The sequence below is a fragment of the Ochotona princeps genome, chromosome 2 (genome assembly GCF_030435755.1).
Source record: "Ochotona princeps isolate mOchPri1 chromosome 2, mOchPri1.hap1, whole genome shotgun sequence".
NCBI lineage: Eukaryota > Metazoa > Chordata > Mammalia > Lagomorpha > Ochotonidae > Ochotona > Ochotona princeps.
In genome coordinates, this window is record NC_080833.1 from 42750565 (window position 1) to 42777358 (window position 26794).

Sequence of the window (26794 nt, forward strand, 5' to 3'; positions counted from 1 at the left end):
CCAGAACAGCAATCATCCCTCAGGGCTGGCATTGTGGCACAGTAGATAAAGCCACTGCTTGTGATGCCAGCATACTAAGTTGGAGCACTGGTTCAAGTCCCTGCTGCTCTGCTTCCAACCCAGCTCCCTGTTCCTGTGCTTGGAAAGGCAACAGAAGATGCCTCAGGTGCTTGGGCCCCTGCCACCCATGTAGGAGATCAGGATGGAGTTCTGGGTTCTGGCTTTGGCCAGGCTCAGCCCTGGCTGTTATGGCCTGTTGAGGAGTGAACCAGCAGATGCAATATTTGTCACTCTACTCTCAAATAAATAGAACCTTGTTCTTTAAATAAAGAGTGGTCCCTGGAGGACAGGACCAACAGTGGGAAGGGATCCTGGGCCTGACTCTGGGTTGAGGTAGGGCCTGTGACAATGGCCTCCCTGCCAGTTATGGGAACCTGCAAGCCCAGGGGCCCGCACAGCCACAGAGCTCCAAGGGGCGGTGATCCATGGGGGTTTCTAACTAAGGAGAAGAGGCAACACAGCGGAGTGGTTCCTGTGGCCTGAGCACTGGAGATGAGGCCCAAGATCCTGCAGGCCTCAGTGTAGGGTCCTGAGTGTGCCAAGAGGAGCCAGGGCTTGGAGGGGAGACGATGAGGTCACCATGGCAGTCGCACAGTGTACTGCACAGGCTTTGGAGGTGCTCCCTCCTCCTCACCTCCTCCTCTGCAGCCCCCACCGTCCTGTCTTGTTTTGAAGCCCCTCTTTGTTCCCTGAGAGATCTGGTTTGGTCTTCTTTTCTGCCTCTCCTGCTCTCTCAGTTAAATGGGATCCAACCACCAGCTCCCTGTGGGGTCTGCTTGCAGCACAGCCCTTCTGTTCCTGACAGAGATGAGTTCTCGCTGCCCATTTCTCTGCTGTGTACTCAGTGGGCACAGGGGCAGGCAGGATCTGCTCCTGAGCCACCCTGTGAGCAGAACGCGGCTGCAGCATTCTTGGTGCCCACAGAGCAGACGGGGCAGGAGGCAGGAGCCACAGTGGGCTGAGGGATGCTGCTCCCTCTCCACTATGGCAAAGGCTGGGGCTCAGGGACAAGTGAGAACCCAGCCTTGGCACATCTGCCAGGGGCAAGCAGGTACAGAGGATGAGTGTGGGCACTGGAGCCTTGGGCCTGGGGGTGGACCTCACCTCTGTCACTTGCTGGCTGGGTACCATAAGCAAGCTGTCAATCCACCATTTATAAAGTGCAGTAAGCATTGATGCAGGAATGGAAGCAACAAGCGCAGTGATGCTATCAGGGGCAGCCCAACCCCCTCTGTGTATTCCTGCTAGAAACATCCCACACAACAGCAGATCGAGCTCCTGGGTGATCTTTAGGTCACTATACTGTAATTATTTAAAACTTCTTTGTTGGGACACAAACTCCTATCATGCACCTTGACTCCATGATACTTCCAAAAAAGGGGCACAGGGATGGGCAGCACTCCCTCTCCCCTGAGAGGACAGAGCCCCTACTTTGTGAATGCCTTTCTCCCTCCGCGTGTGTCCTTCCCTGTTTGCAAACCCGGCCTCCCTGCTCACCTGTTTTCTACGTCTCTTCCTTGGATCTTTTCTCCCACAGACGTGAGCACTTGGGCTGAGCCACAGTCAGTCAGGGCAGAAACATGACAGAAAGCATAGTGTCTGGCCTTTCCCATCCGGGATGGAGGGCTGTGGGGAGGGTGGCCTGAGCAGAGCCTAGACCCGCAGGGGAGGACGCAGACACCCAGGGGACACTCCCTGTCACCTTCCCTCTCATGGGCTGCCACCTGCCACAAACCTGGATACCACACACTCAGGGCAGCCCTGGACACAGTGGGTGGGGCAGGCCTTTTGGGGGTGTGGGGTTTGGGGATGAGCCAGGGAACAGGGGTGTGAGACAGGGGCTGGGACAGGGGATGGGCTTGTTGCACAGGTCTGTCTTCTTGGCCCAGGGGCTTCTCTGCAGCCCACCTTCCTCCCTCTGTGAAGAAGGGGCAGACTGGCTCTTTCTGCCTTATTTTGCTTTCTGCAGCCAGCTGTGCAGTTCAGGGCTTGAACTGGGTGCTGGTTGCTCCTCCCCAGCTCTGGTGGGGAAGGAGGAGACCCTCTCTAGGAATGTGTCCAGAAAGGGGAGGGCTGGCGGGTACAGGAAACATGGCCTCCCTTCACTGCGCTCCGGCCCAGCTGTGATGAAGGCAGGCATTTCCTTGGATATTTTTACCAGGTGACCTTCTGGTGACCTGCACAGGTGGTTTCTGGAGGGAGAGGGACAGGCAGTGTGTGTGTGTGTGTGTGTGTGTGTGTGTGCCCTCAGAACTGGCTCATCTCTCTCCCTTGGGCCTTAGCTCGTCAGGGTGGAGTAACGCCCTTGTTGGTCACGTATGCTCCCTTGTGCCCCGCCTTCTGAGATCTGAGCTGCATGGATTTCTGTCTGACTGTGGAGCCCGGAGCTGCCCACTAAATGCCTCCCCTCCTGTGTCTACCAAGGGAAGCCCACCCCCTGGGGACATCCTGGGTCCATGGTGCATGGTGGGGGCCCTGGGACGCTCTGCCCTCAGCCCATTGTTCATATGTGGCCCCAAGCCCCATGGTACGGGCTCCCCCTCTTCGGAGGCTGCCCTTGGTCATCACCTCCATGCCGAAACACAAGGCAGGGCCAGGCCCGAGTCTTGTTTCCAGTTTTTAATGTTTTTCTTGTAAAACCAAAAATATAAAACTGGTAGGAGAATGGAAAACACATTCTGTACATTTTATATACACGAGGTCTGTGATTGCAAAACTGTGGTAGGGGAAGAACAACAGGAAGACACACTCCAGGGAGGGGCACAGGGTCATGGACCCTAGTGGGCACCTGAACACCTGGCTTGGGCTCAACTTGGCTGCCCTGGCAGCGCTAGGCAGTGGCTGCAGCGCCCAGCACCACCAAGCCTCTGCCCAACTGCTCTGAACCTGGCAAATGGAGGGCAGGGGTGGGCAGTAAGCAGATGAGCAGGGAGGGCAGGCAAGGGCAGGTGGCCGGGACTTCCCTCAGGTGTCTGTGTAGATTGAGGGGATGTGACTCAGGCAGTGGTCAAAGGCCCCATTGGGAAAGAAGCTGCAGTCCTCGGGGCCACCAGACACCACGTCTTCAGATGGTTGTGGTGGCAGCACGGTGGGACATGGTGTCTCGGCCAGGGCCTCGTAGCCTGTGGGTAGGAGGAGAGGGTCAGGCTGCAGGGCTATGGACAGTGCCTTTTGGTCTTTGCCCAGCTTTCATTCCTAGCCCTGCCTGACGGGTGGGGGGCCCTTCTCCCAGCAGCCCCTTGCCTGATGGTCCTGCTCTGAGGTCTCTACTCTTACAGAAGGGGAAGGTGAGTAACGACTGTGGACAGGGGTGTGGGGGTGGCTGTGGGTGGAGCCCCAGGGCCAGGGCAGCTGAGATGGGCAGGCTGGCGGGATGCAGTCAGTCACCCAGGGTTGGCCGTGTGGGGCTTCTTGCCTGCAGCTCCTGCTTTTAGAGGTGGGCTCCCTCTCCCTCTCCACCTCCCCACCTGCAATCTCAGCTTCCTTCTCCCCCGCTGCACAGCCCGCCCACGAGACCTCGGTTATCTTCCCACTTTCTGGCTGGGAAGCTGGGCTCTGTCTAAGGACACAGGGCTGGTAAGTCAGGGAAGTGGACGTGCTGTCTCCAGGCTGTGGTCACTGCTCAGAGACCTTCAGCGTGTCCCTCATCTGCCGTTGTGAATCTGTGTGGCTTAAGACAAGTGGGCCTCAGTCTTCCCATTTATGCAATGGGTTGGACTGAGTGTCTTGTGGCCCTAGCAACTTGCCAGTGTAGATACAGTGCTGTGTGTTGACTTTCGTCTTAACACGCAGGTGTGGGTGGCTGGCAGTAAGGCCACTATGTGTCTCTCTGGTGGAGCGGCAGGGGTGCGGAAGTCACTTTTTACTCCCCTGGGAGCCGCCTGATTCGGGCTTTGCTTCTGAGAACCCCAGTCTGTGCTGGGCGGGAGCTGGGGAGGTTGATGGCGGGTGCCAGCAGTGAGGTGTCATCAGAATGTGCACGGATCACTTCCTGTGCAGGTGGACTATGCACACATGTGGCATGCGTTTACCCTCAGGTGTGGGTGCACATTGCACTCGCACAGCCACACATGCTCATGCACGTTAAGATGTGTCCCCAAGCATGGGGAGACAGAATGTGCCAGTCACATTCACAGACACAGGACGGGGTCTTACATTTGCACACGTGGACCTGTTCACAGGGAGACCTGAGGTCTATGTGAGTTCGGCTGTGGCCTCAGTACCTAGCCCCATGTCCTGGGCCCTCTACCCCTGGCTGCACATACTCTAAGCACACATGGGGGCCTCCAAGGCAGCCTTTGGGGTCCCCAGCTAGACCCTGAGGCTAATTTGGGGTGGAGCTTGGGTTAGCCTGTTAAACACTCAGAGGAAAGCATCAGTGAGGGCACAACCTGCCAGCTGATACCTCCCTGTGTCTTCAGAAACCCACGGGAGGCTTGTGGAAGGAACAGGAACTATAGCCAAGCAGGTTGCAGATCCATAGCATCTGGGGACCTTTCTGAGCCTTTACTTCCTGTTCTATAGAGTGGGGATGAACCTTCCCACAAAGGGCTGTCCAACGTTGTGGAACAAGGTGCATCAAGCACCCAGCACAGTGTGGGGCTTTAGCAGGTGCCCAGGCAAAGAGACAGGGCTCACCTGTGGTAGAGAAAGGTGTGCTGAGGCTGTGGTACCCATTTGGCCGCAATGGGGGGAAACTGTGGGCCTCCCCAGAGAGTCCGTCCCCACTGGTTGCTGGCTCAGTCGTCCGGTAGCAGTCACCATAGGGGAAGCAATTCTGGATGGAGTGGAAGCTGCCCTGGTAGCCTGTGGGGAAGGAAGCAGGGGCTGTCAGCCAAAGAACAAGAAGCACTTGGACATCAGGGGGAGGGGCAGGGTGTGGGTATGTAGGGTGGGAATGAGAAAGGGCTATGCCAGGGCACGGAAGATGCCAGAAGTCTCCCTGCTGTACCAGGGGGAAGGCCGAGGAGGGGCGGGCTGCAGCTGAACCATCCGTGACTGAAGCAGTGCTCAGAGGGAGCACTCACCCTCTACATACTCCATCCCTCTTTGCACCTGCCACTGCCAACGCTGCTCCCTCCCTCGGGATGCAGCACACCTGCCTCTCCTCCAGAGGTGCCCCTGCCTGGACCTTCAAGCCACCTGTCTCCCAATGTCTCCCTCAATGCCAGACCCCACCCCAACCCCCACCACGTACACACACCCCTTTGGTTCCTGGCTTGTCATTCTCTGGTGCCTACCAGCCTCTGCAGGCAGCTACCAGAGCAGGAGGTGACGCACGCCACCTGGAAGGCCCAAGCCAGGGCTTACCTTGTGGGCTGGGCAGAGGTGGGGGTGGAGGACTCTGGAAGGGTGGGTAGGTCGATGTGCTGGGTAGCGCAGAGAAGGACTGGCCCCCTGGAGAATGGCTCTGGGAGGACGGAGGCCCGAGCCCCTTCAGTGGGCTCACCATGGGTGAGAGGAGGCTGGGTCCCAAGCTGGAGAGAGAGCAGAGTAGACCGTCAGCAGCGAGGGCTCAGGGTATGGGGCCAGGGGACCTCCGCTGCCCCAGCCTGACCCACAGGGGTGCAGGAGGGAGAAGAAGCTTTTTACTGGTGAGTAGGTTCATGTAGGGTATTTCACAGCCTGTTAAGAATCTAGCAGGATCAATGGAGGGAAGCGTGAACAGGCAGTGAGGTTCAGAGATTACAGGCAGGGCAAGGTGGACAGAACCATGTGCCAAACCCACACTGCTCCCCTGTGGCAGGCTGTGGGGCATCTCTGGGCATGGGCTTCCCTGCCTGGCATTGTGTTTGCCATCGGCATGTGGCAGCTCTCACCACTCAGGGCTAAATAGCAGCCATCCACGCGGGGTGCCTGGCACTCCAGCTCTGTCCAGGATACTCAGACCACCTGGGAAAGGGACTATGGCAGTGGCTCGTCACTGCCCCCATTCCTGACCCCGAGAACACTGGCTCCAGCCCATGCATGCCCCATCACCGCACACTGGTCCCTACCTTACCCCGGCCCCGAGAAGCCAGAGTCCTTATGTCTTTTTTGTAGATCAAAGACCTGAAGTCCAGAGAGGTTGCCAAGACACCCCTGGCCCCAGAGCACTGACCTCCCAGGTAACATGACCACAGATAACACACTTGGAATGACAATGTGGTCTGAGCGTTTCCTCCAACCATCACTGCTGTCAACATAAGGGATGGTCTAATGTCCAGGCTGGCCTTTCTTAGTGTATGTCAGGGACCTTCTCCCGTCTCTTGGGGTCACCTCTCCTCCACTTGCCTAACTCCTGTGACAGGGGGCTCACTACTGTCCATCATGTACAGCCTGTAGGATTCAGGCCCAAGACTGATCCCTAGAAACTCAGGGAAGAACAAAACGCTGTGGAGAACAGGGGGTTGGGAACTGGGAGCTACAGCCCTGCAGCCCCCTGGCACTGTCTTCCCAAGCCTTTGGGCCCATTCTCAGGGACCGCCATGATGATGGGGGTCAGCTGGGCTTGGGGGATCTGGGCACTAGGCTGAGGAGGCATTTACGTGTTTTGCAGTGGGAGCTCATAGTTTGGAATTTTGGGTTTGTTGGTCTATCTGCATCAGAATACACTTCAGTATTCAGCCGGACCCAGGTGACCTCACTAGGCCCACTAGTCTAGCCTGCCTTGGAGACTCGAGGCATTGATGGGACAGCTCAGTGCCTCTCTCAGAGGAAAGGGGAGCAGACAGAGTCAGAAGGATGGCAGCTTCAGTCCTGCAGCTCACCATGAGCTCACTGAGGACGGGGACTCAGCAGGGCAGGGATGCTCTCTAGGTACACGTCTCCTTTGAAAGGTCATGAGCTGCATCCTTGCCAGGTTTCCATGAGTTCATTACCACTGTCCTTGCAGGCCTGTCTCCCAGGGCCATCTTGTGTGCTATAAATAGTGGACAGCCGGGTGGAACTCAGTGTTCTCGGCATGGGGCGCAGCCAACAGCATGGAGCCTCCTTCCTGCAGGCCAGTGCACCCAGTGCCTGCCGTCTCCCCTCCTCATTTGGACACAGCTCTACTCTCTCCAGCTGGCTCACAGCCCCCTCGGTCACCTGGGGCCAGTGCCGGGCCTGCCACACGGCAGACAACTGATAGTGCTAACAAACAGGGACTTCTGGATCATTCTGCTCTGAAGCCAGTGCTCTTAGTGTTGCAAAAGAAAAAGAGAACCAGGTCTGGCAGGGAGCACACATGCATTTCCACAGTTTGCTTTTGCTGCCTCAACTCTGCTGGAAATAACCACTGCTGCCCTTCTCACAGCTGGCCATACACCACCGCCAGCATTCTGTTGCAGCAGCCACAAAGTCCTGTTGCTCTACCTGAATGCTCCAGGGCAAGAAGATGGCCTGTGTGTAGTGCCTCACTTGAGTGATGCAAATGATCCCCAATTCAAATATTTTGCACCAATGGCATCCTATAAAAGTCAGGGTAAAACCTTACTGGACTGAAAGAACTCGATGGACTTAATACCTTACACAGGGTTGAGGGAAGGAAAAAACCCACCCTGTGGGCATGTGGCGTTTGCTCTGGGCCAGGGTAAATACATTTGGTCTTGAAGTCAGGCCCTCTTAGCCTATTTCTGACAGAATCAGATAATGCTGTCAGGCAAGCCACCGGGGAGCCCCGGGGCCGGTCCCTGTTGACTTTGGCAGGCTGGGGAAGCAGCAGGTCTTGCCTCCCACTGTCTTTTCAGGGAAGGAGAAAAAACCCCACAAAGCCTCCAAACCCTTCCAAGCAGGTGTGAGGGCCCTTCTTAGGGCGGGCAGCCGGAGGAGCTGGTGCAGCTGAGCCCCCTCGCCATGGCAGGCAAGGGTGGGGGGCACACAGGGGCCCCATCTTGTCATCACTCTGCCTCTCACAGGTGGCAGCAGATGATGAATGAGGCAGTACAGGGCATGCAGGCCGCAAAGAAAAGGGCTCTGTGTTTATTTTCCTTGGGTAGGAGGTGTTCACAGGCTGGTAGGTGGGTGAGCAGGTGGCTTGAGCAGGGTGGGGCTTTGAACCCCAGGTAGCACAGAGGAGCCTGGCGTGCGTTGCTGCTCCTCGGTGCTGTCTCAGCAGAGACCGTTTCCCTGCTTCTGGCAGAGGGAGGGTGTGAAGCAGCGCCCCATTCTCAAGATCTCCCTGTGCTCTCCATGCGCACCGTCTCACCATGCTCTACCAACAACCTTTCTGCACACTGGGGCTTTTCGTGCTACCCACCACTCCTGTTCCTCCCCACCCTGGGTGCGGCCCTGGTACTGGCTCTCATCCTGCACACTGCAACCCACCCCATACTGCAGGCTGCCCATACCACTGCTCAGCAACCCTCAAAAATCAGTCCCCTCTTGGGCTTTGGGACCTGGCCTAGTGGTGGCCTTTCACCGAAGCCCATAGCCCCATGTGACGGGTTACATTCCCCAGAACACCCGAAGATTTTACCACGCCTGCTCCTCTCTTTCAGTTTCTTCTCTCATCTCCTTCCTGGGAATCCTCTTCCTCCCCAAGTCCCTCCTGCCAACGTGCTCCCCCCATTTCCTACTGGGCTCTCCTCTGAGCTTCCACAGCTCCATCTGCTTCCTCTTGCCAGGTCCTTGCCCCAGGTGGTCAGCCTGTGCAGGTTTGTCTGTCTCTCTGTCCTCACACTAAGCTGCTTCAGGATGGGAGTCACTGGCAACCCCATGCCACCCATGGAATCAATGGCTGGGGGAACCCAGTTAGGACCGACCACTACTTCAGAGACCAGGCCACACTGACCCTAGGTGTAAGTGAACCAAGGCCAAGGCTTTGAGTAGCCTTGGGGAGGAAGAGCAGGAAGGGAGGACGACACCAGGGACAAATCAGGCGAAGTCTCTGTTGGTGATAAGCAGTGATGATCTGGAGGACAGGTGGGCGGAGCTGAGCCCTCCCCCTGCTCATTTGCAGGAAAAACAGATTTCAGCTGCACCAGGGCCAGCAATTAACACATATGTCATTCCCAGCCAATTAAGCAGCAATGAGAACCATATTGCACAAGAGGCTGCCCCTCTCTGCAGTGCTCCCACAGTTAAGGGCTCCCAATCAGCCCCAGCAGCCTGGCTACTGTCAGGGCTACAGGCCCAGGTGGGTGCCACAGTGGGCGGGCTATTTATCTAATGCAATGGGGCACTGTGGAGAACACAGAGTGCATCTCCTGAGGTCAGGGGAGGCAACTCAGAAGGTAGGGTAGGGTGGGAGGTACGGCAGCCCCTCAAGGTCCCTGAGTGGGGGAGAGACAGGTGCATGAGTTAAGCGCAGCTTTGAGTGAACATCCAGACCACCTGACTCAGGGGGCTGCTGGGAGACCCTGGTGATGCTGCATACACAGTGGCTCTCTGTATCACCAGTGACAGCCAAACAGTGTGCCGGGCACCTGACAGGAGGTACATACCCGTCCCTGGTGCTCTCAGCTGCGGGCAGAGGGGACAGGTGGTGGTGCGAACTGGCAGTGGCGTCCAGTGAGTGATGCCTGGAAGGGCCCTCATGAGTGGGGGACAGGATGCCCGATGCAAGCCCGTTATGGGGAGTGATGGTGCCAGGATACACACCTGTAAGGAATCAAACAAATGTAGCTGGGCTTGGGCCATTCCCAAGAGATGGCCATGGCTGGCCCAGCAGCTGTGTGTGCCTACCTAGGGGGAGAAAGACAAAAAGAAAACAAGCAAGACTGCATTAACAGAAGTTCAGGGATCCCCTGAAGGAGATGATGGCCCTATTCTGGCTAAGGGCAGTATCTGTGGCTGGGACCTACCCTGATCAAGCATGTGGACTGACATGGTGTGGCTAGGCCCCAGGTCTATATTGGGGACCTGTAAGGAGCAGTTGCCTCAAATTTCTATGGGAACATTTCAGAAAAAAAAAAAGTAGTAAATAGATAATAAGAGGCTTGCTCTGGATAGTCCTGGAGGCAGATGAGAGAGAGCAATAGAGAGAGGCAGAAACCAACCTTGAGTGTAGTGGGACCTCCCAACAGGCTGCGCTGCTGCCCCAAGCAGAACACACTCGCCACCCCCAGAGGTATGGGAGCCCAATTTGGGAGCCCCAGGCAGGCTCCCACAGAGACGATGACTGCAGTGCTGGGCAGCAGACGGGGCAGCAAGGCTGCAAGGGATGGGTGCACGGGCTTCACATACGCAAACTTTCAGCCACGCCCTAGTCTCAGCTTCTAACCCTGAAGGTGACATCCCTTTTGTCACCTTTGCCCCATCAAGATAGGCAGGCTAACCAGGCAGGCTTAGGCACAAGGCCAGAGTCAGACGATGGTCCAGGGTGCCTAGTGCAGGCTGGGAGTTTCAAAGATTTCTAGATGTTTTCACTAAGGATCTCCTATTGGGGGAAAATGAACTTCCATCTGACAGGGGCACTGCAAGGCTGTAAGTCATGAAGCTCCTGATTTTATCTGAAAACAGGGGCCCATTTCATTGAGCCATTCTGATTTCAATGTCTCCCCACCCCCAGCCCTGGTCTGCCAGTAGGGCTGCGACAGGGACAGCAAGCCCAAATGCCTTCAGTTGCATGGCAGGGTGCAAAACAGTGCAACTCCAAGAGCTTATCATAGGGAGCAGTGAGGACTGTGGCAAAGTGGAGAGAATGCTCCCTGAAGACAACCACCACCACCACTGTGCAGCTGAGACCAAACAGATCATAGGCCCTTGGCTGGAGCTGCAGCAGCAGCTCCCTGTGGCTGGGCTGCATTAGGAGAGACTACTCTGAAGACAAAAGCTCCTGTTAATTGATGTAGCATCGTCCAAGCTCTCGCTCTCTGCTATTTATTCCAACCATCTCAACCAGGATGAATGGGGGAAGCAAAGTGATCCCATTTTAAGATGAAGAGACTAAATTTTACCAAAATGAACCGCCTGTCCCAAGTTCCACAGTGGGCAGCTTCCTGGCCTGTCTCCCAAGTGAAATGGCCTGGGACTGCTGCTGGGACCGGGTGTGTGGGTGTGTGGCTTGGGGCCATACATTGGCCATGGCTCTTATGGCTGGCTGGCTGCTGGGGTGGCCTCCCAGGCATCTGCCCACTCTCTCCTTCAGCCCACAGCCCCCAGCCTTCTCTCTGCTCCTGGAGTCAGCACTGCCCACCCCAGGGCCCTCTTCTGCAGCCTTCCTTGGCCACACACCCCTCCCCTTGCTGGGGCCTGGGGTGGGGGAGCAGGAAGGTACCTGGAGGGGCACGTGGGAGGGAGCCTGGCTCAGACCCCCTCATTCTCCCCAGCACCTTCTTTCCAGCCATCCTGAATCAATTTTGAGGCCTGACAGCTGGGAAGTTCTGCAATCCTGATCAGTCCTGCCCTTCTCCCTCTGCCATGCTGACCTCACGCCTTGCACATCCTCACTGGCTATCAGTCCCACTGCCCTAGATCTGCTTCACATGCGCTGGCAGGTAAGTGCCTGAGGTTTCCCAGGCAGGTGGGAGGTGAGCGTGCGGTACAGGAGCTCCATACAGTCTACCAGGGGCCATCTCTCCTGCACCAGTCTCCCCTCTCTGGCCTCTGCTTCCACCCGTGCCCATGCAGGCCTTGGAAGGTGCAGGGAGGGTACTGAACCTGTGGATGGCACTGCATGGATGGGAAAGATTCACTGACTGCAGGGGACCGTGGGTGTGGGCATGCCTCGGGCCTGTCCAACTTTGCTCTGGGATGCACCACTTAGGGACGTGGAGCAGTGTCATCAATCATCAGCCATGAGTGCTTAACCTCTGGCCCCAACATCTGTTCCCAACTGAGCTGCAGGCGTCTGCTATGCAGCACTCGGAGGAACCTGGCTGGCCCTGAGTTGGGCAGGGTGGGGTGAGGGCCCAGACTCCTGTTGTGCCTGGTTGGTTCGTCTCTCACCACAGCACTGGAAGTAGCTCCAGCACAGGGCTTGGGATACAGTACATGCTCAGTAAACAGCAAGAGGACAGCAGACTGGCAAGGAACACAGTCAGTAGGCAGATGGACTGAGTTCAAATCCTGCTTCTACTACTTGCTGGCTCAGGGCAGTGTGTGCCCCACGAGGCTGCTGTGGGGATCACAGCAATGCCCACATATGGGCTCCTGCTACACGTCCTTGCAGCTGTCCTCTCAGCAGGTCATGGAGGGAGACTGAGGCCCAGAGAGAGGAAGACATGGCTTCCTGGCTGTCCCAGAGCAGGAGCAGCAGGTGCTGGCAAGGCGTCCTAGCTAGGGACTGGACAAGATGTTATGGGTGAAGTGACTGCCCAGGCACATGTCCCAGACACAGGTGCTGTGGGCCTTGTCCCTCTCCCTAGAAGGCACCTGGGGGACAGGCTTTCAACCTCTTTGGATGACCTGGGATCAAGACTTTTCCCAGCCTAGGCCTGAGTTCTCCCAAGCTATAACCTCTGCCCATGGGTCAGCTGCAGCTGTCTTCCCTGCTGAGTCAGAAAGCAGCTTCAGGCTCCTTTTCAACACTGCTCCCCAGGCAGTCAGTGCCAGATGCTGGGAGATTGGGCTGAGCTTCTCAACGATGACTTTTGGCCCTGCTACTTCGGAATTCTGACACTGCAAGAGGCAGCCTGCAATGGGGGGTGCTGTGGGGGGCTGTCCCTCCTTCAGGCCCCTTCTTCCTGGGTGAGTCCTCACTCATGCCTGAGCACTGACTCTGGAGAGAGGGGTCCATGAGAAAGAGTTAAAAACCTCATCCAAGGGCTGTCTGCTGAGTGCTCTGACAATATTTTAAAATCTGCTGCTGCTTCAATGCGGAGGGGGAAAGAATAAAACATCAGAAAATTTTTTACAAAGTTGAAAATCATTGGAGTAATTCAAGAACTCCCAGAGGGTGGGCAGAGCTTTCTGCTGGGATGCTGCGGTTTCTTTAGGGGCAGTGGGGGGTAGAGCACAAGGACCAGCAGCTGGAATCCAACGGCTAGGCTGCCCTTATCTGGGCTGGATTCCTGCTGTGGCCCAAGGCCTGACCCATGGCCCTGCAACTGCTGCCTGCCTTGGCTATACCAGAGGCTTTGCAGGGCTGGCAGAGGACCCTGCAGAGCCTCAGAGCCTCACAGTGAGCTGGAAGGGGTTTGCTTCTCAGTGGGGATTAAGTAGATTTCAGGCTGAGGCACACAGACCTTTCTGGAAGGCAGTTCCTTATTGGGGGTGCCTTGAGCAACATGGGCCATGAGGAAGGGTCCGGAGTGCAAACCCCAGGAGCAGTGCCTCTCCCTGCCTGACTCTGCCCATGACCCATACTGTAGTGAGGGCCTGAGCAGCCAGACAGCAAACAGGTTGACACCCTAGAGGAAGACTTCCTGTAGGAGGAGACAAGCAGGCAGGACTTAAAGGAAGGACAAGAACTGTCTTAGCGGGCTGTGGCCTGAGAATGCAAAGGGAGCTGAGTGTTTAGGGGCCAGCACCCTGAGGCTGGGACAAGAGGCCCTCAGGAGGCCAAGGGCCAGGCAAGGAGGAGTGTGGAGGAATGCTGACTCATGACAAGAGTCCCTGGGAGAAGATGATGGAGAAGCCTGGAGCTGGCAACAGGGAGGCAATCATACCCAGAGGAGTGGGTATCCTACCTAGAGTGCCCCATGGAGCCTCATGGCTCTCCCACGGGAAGGGCTGGCAGAGAAGGGTCCCTCCCAGGTGGTGCCCTGACCCTGCCTCCCCACACACATACCTGGCAGCAGCTCCTGGCCCAAGGCTCGGCCACCCTTCCCGTCACTGGCAGTCAGCTGTGTACATGCCTGGAGTGGTGGCAGGGCCAGGCATTCTGTCAGGACGTTGGCCTCGGCATTGGGGCCCGTGTGCAGCTAGGGAGCAAGCAAAGGGGGAGGGGTGCTGACATGAGACCACCTGTCTGTTGGCTTAGGGGGCAGGACAGGAAGGAACAGTGTTCCTGGTCACTGTGCCTCCATTTCCTCTTCTGTGAAATGGGGTTAACCGTGCCCACTGTGAAGATCATGCTGGTCTGGGTCATCTGAAAAGCACAGACACCAAGATGTGTAAGGATTTTCAGAGAAAGTGCTGTGTGTGAAGACACGGGGGCCAGCCAGGAAGGGACCCCAAGGAAGCAGGGAGAAAAGAAGGGGTGGATAGAGTCTTCCTGGATGGGATGTCAGGAAGTTCACAGGGAGCCAGCGGCAGGGGTAAGGGTCATGGGACTCTTAGGAGCCTGCACTCTGAGGCACTAGCTGGGAGCACCTGTGGGAGGCATGGTCTCAGGGCATGAATGGGGCTCCCCATAGTAAGCTGTGAGGCATGGCTGTCCTAGTGTAAACAGATCGGGGAGGGAGACACAGTAGGCAGGCAGTGAGGGTCTGATCCTCCCCCCAAGTTCCTCCCTCCAACCTCTTTCCTTTGTAGTACAAAGGGCAGTTATTGCCCAGAACTGGGTTCAAAGTCTTCTCCACCTCTTATTCCCTGAGGGACACTGAACAAAGGACCGACTCTCTTTGGGTATCGCCACCCTGCCCCGGGTTGCTAGAGAGGAACAACATAGGGGTGGCATGCTGCTGGCCCCTGTGGATGGAACTATGGACTCAAGACCATTTGACTTAGGGCAAGTGCAGGTTAGGATGTGCCCAGGAACCTGAACAGTCCCCAGCCAAGAACTCTGGGAGATTCCCAGTGACAGTGAGCCTGGGTGGCCTTCACCACCTCCCTCCCTCCCTCCCTGGTGGGACCAGTGTAGGGGATAGGTGGGATCTTCAGGATGTTGGGTGAGGAACGGGGTGGAGGGCGGCCAGACACTTGCATGGGAGGGGTCCTTTTCCTCCCAGGGAAATCCCACTGCTCAACTACTACAGCCAGGTGTCCTGGGGACTGGTTGCCCCAAATCCCCCCAGACACAAGAGACCCAGAGAAGGTGAGGGCCTTGTCCCAAGCCACTCCACAGCTGAGAGTTAGCCCCGAGGGTTTTTCCACTTTCCCAGCAGAGGGCCAGGTTGCGGGCGTGGGGAAGGCATGGCCAGCCTGGCCGTGGCACTCGGCTCCCTGACCCAGCAGCTGTTTTCCATGTAAATTAAGTTTCTGGCAAGAGAGAGCCAAAGCATGTTCTTGCAGACCGCAATGTCGATTGGATTAGGAGCAGCAGGAGAGGAGAATTAAGGAAGAAAAGCATTTCTAATTCTCTCTGAAACGCAGCAGGGCTGCCAAGGACTTGTCATAATATAAGGGTCGCTTTACCCAGAAAGATACATCATCCTGAGGGCTCCTAATGGACGCTTAGCATTGGGAAGCTTACATATCTGTGGCCTCGAGCCTCCAGGGGCTGTGTGTGTGCCAAGTACAGGGCCTGGGAAAACCAGGGCAGGATTCTGGTCCTGGGGCACAGGTTTGCTGGCTTGGGACACCAGCTTTGCTGGCCTGGAAGCCCCAGCCTAGTGAGGCTTGGCCACTCCTTGCCCCTTACTGCAGCTCCTCAACCTGACAGCAGTGGGAAAAGCTCAGGCCCTGGAGCCAATGGGGCTCAAGCTCTGACACTCTCAGCCTTAGTCTCCACACTTACAAAATGCGGACAAGAATGGTGGCTACTGCTCAGCTTACAACAGGATGCAAATGAGCTACAGCATGGAAGTGTCTGAGCTATGGAGGCACACCCGCGGCAAGTGCTCAGCCTCCTTTTCCAGCATGGCCAGGCAGGTGGCATTTCAACAGAGAACTCACCGCACAGGTGCTGACCTCCTCTGCTTGTAGGAGACAAAGTCCTGAGCTGGCTGCCCTCACCCCATCACCTTTTCACCCATGTCTGAGCACTCTCAGCACCCACTTCTGCCTGCCCCATGCCACGTGATGACAGCAGCCTGCAGGACTTGCTGCTTCATCCCTTACCAGATTCACGGTGCTTGCAATGTTGCTTGCAAACAGAAGGTGCTCCAAAGATCTTGCTGAGCAACAACTGAGCTCTTGTTTTCTGTTTCTGTGTCCTGCTAGTGTCCCGTTCCCTTACCAACCTGGGTCGCTGGTGCTTTGCTTTACCCCACAACCTCCCTGACATTCAAGCACCTCCACTCGTGTGGTCCTCCAGAGACTGCACTAAGCCCAGGCTGTAGGCTCTGCCACAAGCTGCTGCTGTCTACCTGAGGCCAGGCTGCCTTAGAAGCTTGCACAGTGCTCATCTCAAATGGAAGCTGTTGTTTGTTCTTGCAAACCTGCTCCTCTTACAGATTTTCCATCTTGAGCAGATGGAAAGGTACCACACTGCCCTTCCTGTCTCCCAAAGCCTGGCCCTGGGACTCCTGTTGTGCTCCCTATCCTGCCCAGCCCACCCCTCTGAAACTCCCTACCCTGTCCCAGGCTGGTCCCCACCATCTCTCTCAGCTCTCTAAGCATTGGCTTCCCTGCCTCAGATTTCCCTCCAATCATCGCAACCCTTTCTCCCCCAGGCCTCACGGCCATCTGTTCAGGTGACAGGGCCCCTTCTCTGCCTAAGACTCCTCAAGGGCACATAGTCTGGGCTACTCCTCTTCCTCCCTGCACTGCCCAGCCAGTGCCTGCTGGTCCTCTACACACCACAGGGTTTGGGCTCCAGTTTGAACTCGATGCTGGTCTCTCTCTGGGGCATGCACTTCGTACCTCCACTGCCCTGCTCAATGATGTGAGAACCTGCACCCCTCCCATCCTGAGCTTTTCAATCTCTGGTTCTAAACTGCTTCCCACCATGACGCGGAGGAATAAGAAGCAGCCAGGTGCCAACTCTGAGCCAGCAGTGCAGGGTTCCTTGGCTAGCTCCAGAGCTCAGAGCGCTCAGCCCTCGGGCCATTTCTTCCATAGAGCCTCCTGTTTCTACCAGGAAGCAGTGTGCCTGACTATTCCTGCTCACTGCTGTGCTATCCTAATATACTGTCTCATCACATTATGTCTGTCCCACCCTCCAGGCACTGAATGCTGGGACCCCGCCATCTCCCTTTCATACTCCCAGTGCCTAACACAGGGCTGCGCAACACATTTATGATGCAAGTTGTGGTAAATGGAAGGAGGACAGAGCGGGGAGCCCCTGGGTGTCGGTAGATAAGGAAGGGTGGGCTGTGGGCCAGACACACCTGGGTTCTGGTGAGAGGCAGATGGACAGAAGGGTGGTCGTATTCCCAGGGAAAGGACTGGTGAGTGCAGTCAGGGAGCGCGGGTACCTGACATGACATGACTGGTGACCGCGAGGCCCTGTGGCCATCTGTTGAGCAGGGCCTGGCACAGAGGCCGTCTTACCTTCTCACGCACCTGCTGCTCCTTGGCCGAGTGGGCCTTCACATGCTTGCGGAGGGAGCTGGGGTCTGTGTAGCGCTTGGAACAGCCAGGGATCTGGCAGGCATACGGCTTCTGTAATATCAGAGGGCACAGGAGGAGCCGTGAGGGGCCCCTTTTAGGGCCAAGGTCCTGCAGTGTGGCATGCTGTGCAGAGGATGAGGGGCGAAGACAGGTGGCATTCCATAAGGGCTGGCAGAATGGGTTGGTGAGGGGACGGGGCTTGTGCCCTTACTCTACCAGGGTGCTGGGTCCTCGGTGGGCTGCCTTCTTTCTCACTTTTCTCCCTGCAATTTGGGGCTAATGTCTGAGGACATTATTGCTGTTATAGCCCATACCTGAAAAGCAGCAGTGAATGCCCAGGGAGTAAAGTGAGGCAGGCATCTGGCAGTGGGGGAAGAGGAGGAGCAGGGGCGGGGGAGGAGGGAAGAGTGGGGCAAGGTTCAGAGCCGTGGCCAGGCTCTAGGGGACCAGAGTCCTCAGACTGCTCTCTGGGCAATAAGAAACACAGCCCCACCTCCCAACAACTAGGCCAGAAGGGAGCTGGTCTTCAGAAAAGCACAGGCCTTGGACCCCTTGGAGGTCAAGTCCATTGCTCATGGACCCCTATTATCCACCACCAGAACATATAAGAGCAACCCTAAAACTATCCCACTGCCTCAGCTGACTTCCTGCCCGCAGGTCTCTGTGCCCCTCCCCACTGCTGGCAGCAGGCCCTTTGGAGTAGGCCATGCTACTCCATGCTCTCCACCTCCCAGCACCTCCCTGCAAGCCCCTGCTCCTCCTCTTGCCCCCATGTCCACTCAGCCACCACAGGACTGCCCACCCTGACCACTCCCAGGCCTGTGCATGCTCTGTGTGCAGTGATGTTCCTCCCCACTGGGCTCCACAGTATCCCAGGCACAGCTGGGGCTCGTGGCTCCCATTCTTTCCTAAGGGGCTTCTACAAGGCCCTGCCTGGAGCCTCCAGCTGCTCCTGGGCTTGCGGAGGCTATGGCCCCACAGTACCCTCTCCCTCCCAAGGCTGCAAGGGATGCCATTATGTTTGCAATAGGTGTTAGGGACTTTGGGGCTGGCATGGATCTGCCCTCAACCCTGCCAGACTAAGGAGAGGCCGCTCTGACCTTGGACCCAGGGACCCTGCTGTGGGTAGGAAGGGGAAAGCCAAGGAGATGTTCGTACCTTGATGCTGCCGTTGGAGGGTTGCCAGGTAAAGAAATGGAGGAGAGCAAAAAGAGAGAGACAGAGCAGTGAGAAGCCCTGAGGCTGATGGGAGGACACAGGCAGAGGTGGGGAGGGCTAGCCGAGAACTGCCCACTTGCTGCCTCCAGCCCCACACACGGCCCCTCTTTGAGGCCTGACCCCACTTAACACACAGATTCACTCTCTCTCTTTTCTCAGGGTCCTGTCCTGGAGCCAGCCTCTTGCTCTGTCCTGTGGAGAAGCTGATACCCATCTACACAGATTTTTCAAAAACCAAATAAACAGTTCGGCAGATGCAGGCCTGCTCGCCTGGAACAGGGCAGCAAGGTCTATCCCTGTGTTTGTCTTTCCAGGCCCGGCGTGTGCAGAACATTCCTCAGGCCCAGCTCCCCAGGGTGCCCTCAGGATACCCATAGCTGCCCCAAGCCAGGAGCCAAACCTCAGGCTGCAGTCCCCATAAGGCTACAAGGTCTCTTGCTAATGACAAGGCTGCTTAGCCAGGCACTGCGTGAATGGTCCACTGTGGCTCACAAAGCCCTGGGGTCAGGGCAGCTCACTCATGTGGGCACTTTGCCAAGCACTGGCCATCCATGACCATTTGGAGTACTGCTCCTACCCCACGAGAATCAGCCTTGCCATAGCGAGTAAGCCAGCAGGATGCCCCAGCTCTTCTGAGATCAGTGCTGGTCCAGGGTGCAGTCTGTGTGTACTTGTGAGCAGGCACTGGCCTCCTCAGGCCCCCAACAGCATTGGCATACTGTTTTAGGGAACAGCCTGTCCAGTACTGCCATCTTTATGCACATGGTGGGGCTTGGCCCCTCGTTCGCACACAGCTGCCGGCTTCCCTGGTCTGGCACAAAGGGAAGGAATGGAAAGAATGGGCATCTGAGGTCACAGTGGCAGCAGCCTAGAGTTCTGAGGGCTGCCTGCTGTGACTCCTCACTTACAGTGCTCAAAGGACAGGAGACTATGGAGGGGACGAGCAAGGCAGGGGCTAGGAAGCCTACTTTCCCCATAGGGTGCACTTGCTAGTACCATGGGCCAACACAACGGTTCTCAACTGGAGATGAATGTGCCGCCCCCACAACCAGGACATTTGGCAATGGCCAGGGACATGATGGGTTCTTGTCCCTAGGAGATGGGAAGTTGTCTCCTCTCTGTCTAGAGGATAGTAGATAGGTAACTGCCAACATTCAATAGCTCACAGGACCCTCCCTGCTGAAGATACTTCTCCTGCTCCAGCTGTCAATGTGGCTAGAGGACAAAGGCAGGGTCTGTGCAGGGCCACTGGTTCTCCCAGGACATGTGGGGGCCTACCGTGTCGAGGTGGGTACGCTGATGCTTGGCGCGGTCGCTGGAGTTGCTGAACGCCTTCTGGCAGCCCGGGTGCTGGCACAGGTATGGCTTCTCGCCCGTGTGGCTCCGCAGGTGGATCTTGAGGTTTTCCAGCCGTGAAAAGGCTTTGGTGCAGCCTTCAAACTGCAGGAGCAGCTGGTGAGGAGGGATCTAGGCCTACAGGCCCTCCCCTAGGCCCTTCTCGCCACCCACTTGGCCCCTTTCCTCCTATCCCAGGCCCCAGGAGCACTGGTTCAGCTCCCTCAGAAGTGCTCAGGACTCGATAGAAAGCGTATGGGTCAGCCAGGGCCAGGGAGAACACAGCTCTTCCCCCTTGTACCCCTGGGAGAACCCCTTCCCAGGACCACCTGCAAACCACATGCTGCCATGGCCATGGGAAGCCCCACTCAGGCCTCCGGGGGTAGGTGCCCAATGAAGCCCAAGCAGTCTTGGCATCTACAGCCTGAGGCATGGAGCTGTGCCAAGCTCTGTCCAGCAAAGCTTTCACCGTTCAACCCATTTCCTTTTATCCACATCTGGGGCTGTGCAGCCTCCATCCTGTGTGGAACCCAGTGGTATGGGATGCTAAATGTCAAGGGGCTTGTCCACATGCAGGGCACAACCTGCATCAATACCAACTGCTCTGAGAATCACCAACACTCTCATTTCTGAGGCATCTTCCATTTATCATCTGGTCACCTAGCTGTCCAGTGCACACCTATGCCTAGCAATGAACTGGGCAATAAGGCACAAGCACAACTGTGTCACTGCCTGCCCCCTGTCAGAGGGTAGTGGGGGGGTGGATGCAGCAATAAATGACTCTTAGGAAAGGAAAGGAAAGAGCAGTGTGTGTGTCAGGGGGGCGGGGGTAGAGGGTTGTAGGGGATGCTCTGTCCATCCAGACCCTCCTCCAGGACGCCTATCCCTACAGCCTCTACCCAGCTCTGCCCTCTCCTAGGAGTTCCCTAACTTCTAACTCCTCCCTGCCTCCTGCTGTTCTCTTCTTTTGATGGACTCAGAAGATGTAGCAATGGGATCCTATGGTTCTGTCTAAAGTGCTTCTGGCCTGGTACTCATACTGCTTTCCTGCCTCTCTCCTTGGCCAACCGTATCTGAGAACATCAGGACCCAGCCAGACAATTTCGAGCCTTTGTTCGCAAAGAATTTTCTGTCTCCGAATAATCCATTGCATTCCCTCCCCCAGCTGTCAAAGTGCAGCTTCAGTGCTGGCCAGAGGAGGCAGCAGACTGCTGTGTGAGCAAGGTGGCTGCCTCTTCCCACCTCGCCACACTTTGCAAGCCTGCCGCTGTCTGTTCCCAGGCTGATGTTTTGGCTGCATGCAGGCACCTGTAGCTCCCAGGAGTGTTACAGGTGTTTAACCACACAACAATCCTGAAATGTGTGCCTCAACACCCTCTCTCAGGTACAGTGACCTGTCTGAGTTCACAGGGTTATGACATGACAAAAACAGGATTCAGGCCAAGTCTCATTTCAAAGCCTAGGTGGCTGTGCTTTCCCACCACCTTCCCAGGAGTGATTGGGTAGGGGCAGGTGACCCCTGAAGAAGACACCAGCAGGGGCAGGCCCTTCCTCCAAGCCAGGGCCCAGGGTGGAGTTATCGGTACATATTAGGAACACTGCCACCAGCCCTCTGAACCAGGGCCAGTCTGGGCTTCCAACAGCAGATGGCCTGGAATGAAGAGAACGCAGTCTCACGTTCCAGTACCTAGAGCTTCCACAAGCCTGCCCTTGCACACCCTTTCTCTAGAGGGTTCATCTGCATGGAGAGGAAGGAATGACAGGCTCCTCTCCACATCCACTTTTAGAACCTCCTTGATCTCCCTCTTTTCAGAGCTGGGCACCACATTCTGTTACCCTCCCCAGCTTCAGAACCACCTTATCTGCTCGTGAGTAGGGTGCGGACAGCAGCTGGAGAAGAGCACTGGCAGCATTCAGGTCCTGCCATTCACCTGCGAGGTCAGTGCCCTAGACTAGGGCTCTCAAACCCTGAGGTAATTTGTGGTGCAGGCTCGTTCATTTGGACAGAATGACTCCAGCCTGCGGGGTGAACCAAGATGTGAGAGGAGGACACAGACACAAGGTCTTCCCTCCGGCTGAGAGCCCACAAGGGTGACACACACCATGGCCAGACCACCCCCAGCACACAGCATCATGGAGGCACACACAAGGGCTGAGACATCTCAGCCAGCACAGGGGCTGCAGGAAGCTTTGGGGGGACGGATGACTGCACCAGGGTGGGGTGGGAGGTGTGGAGAACACGGCAGTCAGTTACCCAACACTGAAGCATCTGGGTTATTCAATCACTGGCTTGCCTGAGTCTGGAACTAGGACCCATGTGGTTTATCCAAAGATGACCATAGGGCAAAATGGACCCATGAAACTCAGAGAGGTCAGGCTGCAGTGGGCGAGGAGCCTGCAGAGAGGTCAGGATCCAGACAGTCAGGCTCAAACTCCAGGCTCACACTATCTTGGCCACAGCAGGGACCATGGAAGGGCTTGAAAAGAGGGGAAAGAGACAGATAAGCCCCCTCTGGCTGCTGGCAGCAGGTGTGGGCTGGCAGAGGGACAAGCAGAATGTAGCTGTGCCAGGAAGATGAGGATCACCAAGGCCCAGTCCAGGGCTAGGGCAGTGAATGCAGTGGAGGACAAGGTGGACTGTCCAAATGTGAAGACAAGGGCCCAGGAACAGGAATCAGGCCCCAGGCGAACTTCCTCCTTGCCTCTCCTTGGAGGCCCAGCCACACTGTGGGCTGTGACTGCTGGGGCTGGTCCAAGGCCAGCCACTGGCAGCTGGGTTATAGAGGCTGTTTCACTTCCCATTTCCAGATGTTATGCCTTTTCCATGCATCTAAACTCAAAGAAAATCCTGTTCAGAACGCAGAGAGGGCTCAAGCCTACTTGCCTGCCTGATATGTGTCTTGTGCCATGGAAGGATCTGGACAAGAGAAGAGGGCTTCCTTTCAGCAGTTAGCTCACCCCACTGCTCCTCTGGTGCTGCACAGTGTGGAGAGACTGTGGCAGAGGGCAGAGACTCCTCCTGAGCTGCGTGTTCTTCCTGACCGAGAATGTGCCAGGCCCTGGAGACAGGTGCATCATCTACTCCCCCAGTAGGAACTCCTGGGGCCAACTCTCCCATCTCAGCCCAGCTGCTCTTGCCCCAGGCTTGTTTGTCCTGTGCTCCTCCTGGGACACCTTCTCTTCTGACTCTCCCACATCTCCCAGAAATCCAGAATCCATGGCTCTGTGTTCGTGGTCTTCAACATGGCCTGTCTCTCCTGTCTGTGCCCCCTCTCCAAATCATACCATAGATGTGGTGGCAGCAAGCAGTCAAGGCCATTGCTGTACCTGCCAGGAATTCCCATGCGCTCAGGCCTTTGCTAGGGCTGTTCCCTGGCCTGGAATGCATTTCCCTCATCCTCTCATTCAGCCAGCATCGATGAAGCACCACCTGCCTCAACATACCATCTCCATCCCCTCCTCTGAGTTTGTGTGGTAGGTTTTCAAGGCACAGTCACCCCTCCTCTCCACATTCCACGCTGAATTTGGTAGTTCTCTGAGGGCAGGGTTGACATCTCAATCGCAAGGCAGAGGGCAGGATGGGGTTCAGCCCAGGGAGCAGGTGTTTAGCCTAACAGGTAAGATGCCTGTGTCCCACCACTGGCAGGTCTAGGTTTGATTCCTGTCCCTGGCCCTTGACTATAGCACTAATGTGCACCCTGGGATGGCCCAGGTAGCTGAGGTTCTGCCACCCATGTGGGATGCCTGGAAAGAGTCCCCGGCCTTGGAGCAGTCCAGTCCTGGCCACTATAGGCATCTCTATCTAATTATAGGAGCAATGAAGAGGTGTGATGCACTTCAGAGGGAGTAATAATGAGTACTGCTGGGCATGAGGGGTCATGCACACCAGTGTAGAGTTCCTCACTCTAGTGTTCCTTAAAGTATTGCAACACGTGTGTGCACTTGGATGCCAAAGGACCATGCATCCAAGGATCTCAGTCCAGCTGTACCCTACAGCCCCCAGCTTCTGAACTTCCTAGAGCTGGGCTGCAGGCTCGACTGTCATGTGCAGCTGGCCAGGCTACCCTGGTGAAGTGGTACTGGCCCTTCCCCTTTAAGACAAGACTAGGATGAGCCCATTGCAGGCATTCCAGGCACAGGCATGTCCCCACCAGGACCAGCCATGGGCTCCTCCTCTACATTAACATGGAGCAGAGGATGGGAGCCTTCACTGGGTCAATATCTACTGTGTGCTCAGCTCTGCTGGGCCCAGCGCTGTCACAGACGTCATGACCTCCTCTCCACTGACCCCCTGGGCAGGTATGACTGTCTCCACTGTCAGAGGTGGCTCAGTGGTGACAGACCTAGGCTGACTAGGAGCCTATGTCTTAACTGTACCACTTACTGAATGGCCCATGCCCAGTCAATTTTCTGAGCCTCAGTGCCCCATCTGTAAAATGGGATGAATGCCATCTACCATGGAAGGTGGTTGTAAAGATTGAAAGACATAGGCATGGTAAGTGCTGATCCTAGCAGCCAGCTCCCATCATGGTAGGGATCACCTGAGGACACAGCAGGGAAGCTGTGGTGTTGCATTCCACTGGAGATGGCTACCTTGGCCACTGCCCCACTGCAGAGGTGGGAGCCATGTATAATGCGTGTGCGACCTCCCTCTCCCTCACCCCTCGCCCCTCTCTGTGTGCCTGCTGCCTGGAACAATATCTTTTCTACATTCTGGCTTACAAGGTGAGAGAAGGGTACCAGCCTCTGCCCAGTCTAGGAACTTGGAACTGGATGGAAGTCAGGGAGCTGGAGGCCCTGCCCTCCACCCCAGCTTCCTACGCAGCAGTTTACTCAACATTCTCTTCCCCTTCCACAGGCCCTTCGTGCTTTAGGGGAGGTTTTGTCCTGGACAGACACCTGCCTCCTATGGCCAATGTCTGGATATCCAGCCTTGCATAACGGTTGGGTACCTATATGTAGGAGTCAGGGAGCTCAACTGCTTCCACAGCACCAAGGACAGAATCTGGGCTAACCCACAGTGAGTCCTTCCATCTCTTCTAGGAAGCCACTGGACTGCTCACTTGCAGCACAGCCAGCTGCTTCCCTCTACCCCATCTCTCCCATTGGACATCTGCCCACCTTTACATCCACACACCTCCGGGTTCCCTGCTTCTCCTGTGCTCTTGGCGCCCTGGGTCTGATCTTCCTGCCTCCCTCTGCTGCCTTCTGAGTGCCTGTGGCATGCTTAGTGCAGACACAGAAGGAATGTAGCCTTGAAGCAGAGAGTTCCCAGAGCCCTGGGAAGGGGCAGCTTCAGGAGGTCCTCTGGGGGATGCAGGAGCCTGGTGCCTAGTGGGGACATGGACTGAAGGTACCAGCAGAGTCATAGGCATTTCAGGTGGAGGATGAAGTAGGAGCAGTGAGACTGCTGGGAGGTCATTATTCTAGAAGCACAGAACACCCTGGAATAAGCTGCTGAGCAAGAGTGAAGACAAGCAGGGAGTCTGGGCTCCTCCATTTGTGCGAAGAGCAGTGACTGAGACCCCAGTCTGTGTAGTGACTGGTATGGCCCAGAGAAGAGAGCATGCAGGCTATTCACAGGTAGACTCTGGAGCCCTGTCTACCTGTTAGACTACCTGGGTCTCTGACTCACACCCTCCATCTGGATACTTGGGCCAGGACCCATGCCCTTCTCTCGGACCCTGCGGCAGGGAAATGCTACCTTTTGCTTTCTTTACTTTCTCATTGGGTCCACTGTCCTGGTCCCGGTTGCCAGACTGGAGCCTTTCTCCACCCCTCCCAGCTATTCCCATGAGTGTCCAAAAAAAGACCCGATATCTCCCTGCTCAAACCTCATATGGCTTCCCCGGGTATAAATCCTGACCCAATACTCTGGCATGGCAGCATCTGTATGCCACCCCTATAACCACACCACTGCCTTTCAGCATCAGAGTGGCCTTGGTGCTAGTCTGGCTGCCACACTTCCCATCTGTACAACTTCATATGAGTTCACTTTACTTGTCAGGGTCCACATACTGCTCACATACAAAGAGGCACACCTGGGCACTCTCTGTAAATCTCGGTGTGCAGGTAGCATCCTGTGACCACCTATGCCCACCCACCGTATCATGCAGACATCTCCTGCTCAGGGTGAATCTGGAATACTCAGGCTCATGTAACCAAGCCCTGACACATACCATTGGCCCAAGGAAAGATGTTCATACCACGGAGAGTGGGCAAGGGGAGGTTGGAGGGGAGAGGCCAACATAGAGACAAGTTTGGCCTTGAAAACTGAAGAGGTGGTCAGGTTTTCCTTCTTTACCTTTAAAGGGCACACATATTAAAATACATCCAAAGATGAAACTGGAGTGAACTCAGAATCTAAGTGGCAGAGATCGCCCTCAGACACCTGCCAAGGTTGGGCACCAAGGATGCATCACTGAGTCAAGACAACGTGCCACATCCGTGAAGCTGCTTTCCAGCCCCTTCTGCAGATGATAAAACTGAGGTTTGCAAAGGTGACATCACTGGCACAGGTCACATGGCTGGTGGCAGAGTTAGGATCTGACCTTGGGTCTGGTAGATGTGGCTATGCGACCTTCAGCACTGTTGTAAGCAAATCCCATCTAAAGCAGCCTCAGCAAGCTGTCCCTTAAGAGTGATGACTGTGAGCTGAGACTTCCAACTTGGCCCTCATGGGTGCCATTCCTGAGCTGGGGACAAGTCCTGTGTGGATGTGGGACTGAAGCTGGGGAAGTGGGTACCCTTGGTGATGAGACACACAGGGGAACAGCAGGCGGCACCAAGCAGAAAAAAGCCCAGTGGATCCACGGAGTGCGGTCCCCACATGTGGAGCACGTTAAGAGAGAAGATGAAAATAACGCGGGAAAATACCCCAGGAACCGTGAAGGCCCAGACCATCTGGAGTTTTATAGTAACAGGCGGGGGAAAATCAGAGCCTAATTGAAAAAAGTCCACT

The 26794-nt window shown here is 56.2% G+C and overlaps 1 protein-coding gene across 1 annotated transcript in view; it reads right to left on the reverse strand.

Annotated features, from left to right (window-relative positions):
• Positions 1-2664: 2664 nt before the first annotated feature.
• Positions 2665-26794, reverse strand: part of GLIS1 (GLIS family zinc finger 1) — a 210878-nt gene continuing 186748 nt past the window's right edge. Inside the window, exons 5-11 of the mRNA XM_058655511.1 lie at positions 19777-19938; positions 17221-17331; positions 13694-13826; positions 9465-9621; positions 5371-5537; positions 4699-4866; positions 2665-3182 (exon numbers count right to left, since the gene is read on the reverse strand). Coding sequence (XP_058511494.1) covers positions 3025-3182; positions 4699-4866; positions 5371-5537; positions 9465-9621; positions 13694-13826; positions 17221-17331; positions 19777-19938 — 1056 coding nt within the window. The 3' untranslated portion in view covers positions 2665-3024. The remainder of the gene's footprint in view (positions 3183-4698; positions 4867-5370; positions 5538-9464; positions 9622-13693; positions 13827-17220; positions 17332-19776; positions 19939-26794) is intronic.